Source organism: Triticum dicoccoides, chromosome 3B (genome assembly GCF_002162155.2).
Source record: "Triticum dicoccoides isolate Atlit2015 ecotype Zavitan chromosome 3B, WEW_v2.0, whole genome shotgun sequence".
NCBI classification, from domain to species: Eukaryota; Viridiplantae; Streptophyta; class Magnoliopsida; order Poales; family Poaceae; genus Triticum; species Triticum dicoccoides.
The window spans coordinates 77,538,589-77,543,710 of record NC_041385.1 but is presented as its reverse complement, the minus strand read 5'-3'; the positions used below and the strand labels follow the sequence as shown (position 1 = coordinate 77,543,710).

The 5,122-nt window shown below is 47.0% G+C and overlaps 2 protein-coding genes across 2 annotated transcripts; both read left to right on the top strand.

Annotated features, from left to right (window-relative positions):
* Positions 1 to 333: 333 nt before the first annotated feature.
* Positions 334 to 2,846, top strand: LOC119280845 (protein tas-like). The gene is made up of 11 exons (XM_037561550.1): positions 334 to 469; positions 553 to 761; positions 853 to 941; positions 1,177 to 1,233; positions 1,340 to 1,448; positions 1,552 to 1,653; positions 1,744 to 1,808; positions 1,938 to 2,044; positions 2,137 to 2,201; positions 2,266 to 2,320; positions 2,410 to 2,846. Exons 1-11 carry the CDS (start codon positions 409 to 411, stop codon positions 2,568 to 2,570), a joined length of 1,080 nt encoding a protein of 359 aa, XP_037417447.1. The 5' UTR covers positions 334 to 408; the 3' UTR covers positions 2,571 to 2,846.
* A 991-nt stretch (positions 2,847 to 3,837) lies between these two features.
* On the top strand, positions 3,838 to 4,596 carry LOC119274824 (dirigent protein 21-like). Its single transcript, XM_037555550.1, has one exon. The coding sequence runs from the start codon at positions 3,884 to 3,886 to the stop codon at positions 4,385 to 4,387; it is 504 nt and encodes a 167-aa protein (XP_037411447.1). The 5' UTR covers positions 3,838 to 3,883; the 3' UTR covers positions 4,388 to 4,596.
* The last annotated feature ends 526 nt before the right edge of the window (positions 4,597 to 5,122 follow it).

Here is a 5,122-nt window from a genome sequence, read left to right as displayed (position 1 = left end):
TCCAGCGGATATACATGACGGAACACCTTAATCCTCTGGTGACTACTCGACGCCTTATTTGTGCTTTTGTACGCTGCTGCAGTTTGTACTGCCGTTGTGCGCCCGCCATTATGCTACTGAAATGTGGTGCGAAGAGATAATTGTAAAGTCTTTTTTTTCTTTCCAGGCGCGAACTTATGGAGGACAGGGACATTGGATCCCATTTCCTCAAATGATTCAAAAATCATATTTCCAAGTTTTAAGAAAGAAACGGTGGAAACTTTTAAATTCATGACGGCCCGTAAAATTTCGTTCAAAAAAATTATGACTTGCAAGCTGTACACAAAAAAAAGTTCCGCCCCAACAAAAAAAAAATATGTATCTAGTACAGCCGAGAGGATAGGTAGGAGAGAGCAACAGAGAGCGGCCATGGCAATGCCCACCTTCCACCTCGCCCCCGACCTGCCGCCCGTCTCGCGCCTCTGCCTCGGTTCGGCCCCACATCCATCCATCCTCTACCTCCCGCTCCGCCAATGCTTCTGCGCTGACCAGACCTCGTCGTCGCACTCGCAGGGACCATGACGATGGGGGAGCAAAGCGGGCCGCCGGAATCGCTCCGCCTCCTCGACGCCGCCTACGACGCCGGCGTCAACTTCTTCGACTCCGCCGAGATGTACCCGGTGCCGCAGCGCGCGGAGACGCACGGGCGCAGCGAGGAGCTCGTCGGCCGGTGGCTGCGGGCCCGGCGGGTCCCCCGCGACAGCGTGGTGCTCGCCACCAAGGTCAGCTTGTCGTCGTCAGCGGCCAATGCCCTCTGTAAAATACTAAAATCCACCAACACTGCAATTTATTCTTCCTGCGTTGTTCGGGCAGGTCGCCGGGCCGTCTGGTCAGATGACGTGGATCCGTGGCGGGCCGGTGGCTCTCGACTCCAGGAACATCACCGAGGCAATCGATACTAGGTTGGCCAATTATTGATTTTTCTTCTACTCAGAACTTTAGATACTTGATCCTTTGTCCTAAGTTCAGAAGCTAGTTTCCTCTGAAAAGTTCAGAAGCTAGTCATTTTTTGTTCAGAATGAAATGGTTTACCAACACAGTACATGTTCCTCCAGGAATCGTTTGCTTGGTTGGACTGGTGGTATTTCTGCTCATATTATCTGAATGTTTGACATGCTCCTCCTTTTGTGGTTGCAGTTTGCGCCGATTGGGTGTGGATTACATCGACCTCTACCAGATACATTGGCCTGACCGGTCTGTCCAGCAACTTCATTCCATGCCAGTAGCTCAATGCTATGTTTCTTTTTGCTAGTGTTATGTGCATCCTCGAGTCCTAAAACGAGGCATGCTTACCCTGTAGTTATGTTCCTATGTTTGGAGAGACGGACTACGATCCGACCCGTCAGTACGCGTCTATACCGATGGAAGAACAGCTAAAGGCACTTGGAAAAGGCATAGAGACTGGCAAGGTATGCTGCAGCGTTGCTGTCGGTGTTACATCCTGCCTATTTGTCCAAGACTTGGTATTCCCGTTTTGGCAGACTCATTAATTTGTCCAAGACTTGGTGTTAGATCAGGTATATTGGCCTTAGCAACGAAACACCATATGGGTTGATGAAGTTCCTTCAGCTGAGTAGGGATTTACAGCTGCGATCCAAGATACTAACAGTCCAAGTAAGCAGTAGAGTGATTCTAACCATTTAGATGTGTATTTTTTTGGTAACGGAGTAACACTTAATACTTATTTTCATATGCATTTTGCAGAACTCGTATAACCTGCTGTGTCGCAATTTTGATGCTGGATTGGCAGAATGCTGCCATCACGAGAGGTATCCATAGCATAGTCCTCAACCTTCAGCTAGCTACTTTTGTGGGTGACAAATGCTGCCCATCTCAGTTTGTAGTTACTCTGCACAAGTTGACTCTTAACTTGCCTTGGTGAACTATGGCATATGCAGAATCAGTTTGCTGGCCTACAGTCCCATGGCAATGGGTATACTTTCAGGGAAGTATCACTCATCTGATGACAGCAGACCGCCAGATGCAAGGATGAATCTTTTCAAAGGTATCAAGTTTTACATTTTAAATAGCCAGATTCCTGGTCTCTTTAATTTCTGCCTTGTGCTCCGCATCATCAGTGCTCCTCCTGCTTTGTAGGAAGATACTCCGAGGGTGAATCCAGATACAATCTGCAGAACCCCAAACTGGAATCGGCAGTGAAGGTGTGGTAGTAGCAAAACTCTGTCTTCTTCGTGCTTACACATTAATTCTTGTAAACTTTTTCAGGAATATAGAAGAATTGGCGCCAAGTATGGCATTTCACCGTCAATCCTAGCAGTTGGTGTGTTACCACATAGTTTATGCTCTTTTGAAAGTTGCATTTTTGGCCATTGATCGCTGATCATTTTCTTCTCAACTTTATGCTTTCAGCATTTGTACTAAGACACCCCCTCGTGGGATCAGTTGTTTTCGGTGCTACTAAATTATGGCAGCTCGAAGAGGTTCTTCAGGCCACAGGGGTCCATCTCTGTGAAGAAATTTTGGCAGAGATCAATGATGTCCATGCAAGAATCCCCAATCCTTGTCCATAAGGTTCCAAAGAAAAGATCATTTTCTTTGTCCATTGCAATATCCAGATATGATGAATAGGCAGTAGCAATTTCTGCATGTCATCCATGCGAACCTTCTCTGTACCGTTCCAAATTTATCATTGTCTCTGAAGGGCAGCAATTTTGCAACGGCTGAGTCAGACATCTACTTGTCTTATTAATTCACCTCAGCCTTGTCAGTTTCATGAAACATATGAATTGACTGTTTTATGCGGGAATTTGCGTCTCTATTGTGTTCTTCTGTTGACAGACTCAGAATGGATGAATTTCCACTATTCCCTTTTGGAAGGAGACATAGTGTTAGCTCATTAACTGCTAACTACATGAATGTAAGGTTAAGACCAGCGAAAAAGATGACTTCGACTTCTCGTGTGAAAAGTATCATGATTTGTCAATCTGTGCAAAATATTTCAAAAACCATCCACTTGGGCAATTTCTATTTGCGTTTAAGTTTCTCCGGTTATTTCATCTCAACAAAAATGCAGTCAGTGTACAATGGATTAAACACATATATAAATGTAGTACGTACTATCTTTTTACAAGAATGTTGAATTTCGCCCAAGAATCACATACACATGGGACCCATACAAAACACGACTAGCCTGAAAATCTCCTGGACAAGTGCACCGGTCGTGTCCTCTGTTTTCGCTTTATTTCTTGTGCCTGCTTATGCGATCCTAGATCAAAAATTTGTAGTGAAAAGGAAAACTCTCATTTGGCTGAGTTTCGCTTTTCTGCCTTTTTTGAGTTTTCTTACTGCTTCTCGAGGTAAAATTGCCTTGATCATTTGCATTGCCGGGGCATGGTAGTTGAGTAAAACGTTTGTAATTCTTTGTTTTTACTGTTGGAATCACCACCGCACCTCTTTCAACAAGAAAACATGGAGCTCTGAAATCTGAATCCAGAGCTCCCAATCTATGGCTACAACTGAACCGACACTTCACAGCTATGTAACCCGTATTACAAATGAATGGTGATTGATACATTCATCTACATTTTCTGCTGTTGATAGATCTCGATCTGCAGCTCGGGACCATGCATGCGCGCTCCGTCGGCAGTGAAGAATGGCAACATAAACGCGGTCCGATCCAGAAGACGACGCATCAACTGCTGCCCTCAATACAAACAAACAAACCAGGCATGATCATTGAGAAATTGTTATTGTCATACCGACCATACACCTCAGCAACATTATCAGCAAGATGCAGATTTCTTTTGCGTGTATATATACAGTACACAAAGATGCAGCAATAAGACATCACAGATCACACACTTGAGTCTTGAGCTCTCTTGCCATGGCTTCCGGCGGCTGGCTCTGCTCCGTGCTCCTGGCGCTGCTGGCCGTCCTGGCGGCGCGGCCGGCGGCGGTGTCGGGGGCGTCGGCGCACCTGCACTTCTACATGCACGACGTGCTGACCGGCCCGGCGCCGACGGCGGTGCAGGTGCTGGACGGCCCGCGCGGCCACTTCGGCGACACCATCGTCATCGACGACGCGCTCACGGCCACCTCGTCGGCGGCGTCGGCGGGCGTGGGGCGCGCGCAGGGGCGGTACGTCTGGGCGTCCAAGGGGAACCCGGAGCTGCTGGTCACCATGGAGGTGCTCCTCACGTCCGGCCCCTACGCGGGCTCCTCCGTCACGGTGGTGGGCCGGGACGACATCGGCGCCGCCGTGCGGGAGCTGTCGGTGATCGGCGGCACGGGCCAGTTCAGGATGGCCAGAGGCTACGTGCTGTGGAAGACCGTCCGGCTCGACCACCCCAACGCCGTCCTCGAGCTCGACGTCTTCGTCAACCCGTGACCGACCAAGCGCCTCGCCGCGTCTCGTTCGTCTCCCGTCAGCCATGACTCCATGGTCTCCATGTGCATGTTGATCTGTTCCACTTCTCCCCTATTTCTATTTGCCCGGTCTATATATACTCCCTCCTTTCCGGTTTATAGGGATTATCTCAAAATTTTAGTTTTTCCATTTTATAAGGCTCAATTTGGTTGTTTCTCATCACATGTTCAGATTTCAAGGTGCATTAAATCATTGCATACAAGTATTAAGAAAAAATTGATCAATGCATGTAATTTATGCATGCATGCATTGTAATTAATGCATTGGTAAACATATTTTTTTGAGAAAAACAAGAGTATTAATTGCATACAAGTATTAGGAGTAGTACGTCTCCTTCGCTGCTGCTCCTCCGTGCTTACTACGAGTACAATAATGTTGAATATGCGCAGATGTTGTTCATCAAATAATATGTTGCCCTGCTTTGGTAATGACGATGATTTAAATAATATGTTGCCTGGATTTGACCATGGTAAAGCGAACGTTCTCGATGGCAATTTTAGCGACGCGAAAATGACAAGTTTAGTTGACACACGCGGCAATTTCCTGACAGAAAATACACTGAGAACGGATTTGCCATGCTTGCCGGCAAAATTTACCATCATCGCGTCATTAAAATTGCCACCGAAAACGTTCAATTTTCCATGATCAAATCCCGAGCGTTCATGCTTCGTTTAGATCTGTTCATGACTACTTTGG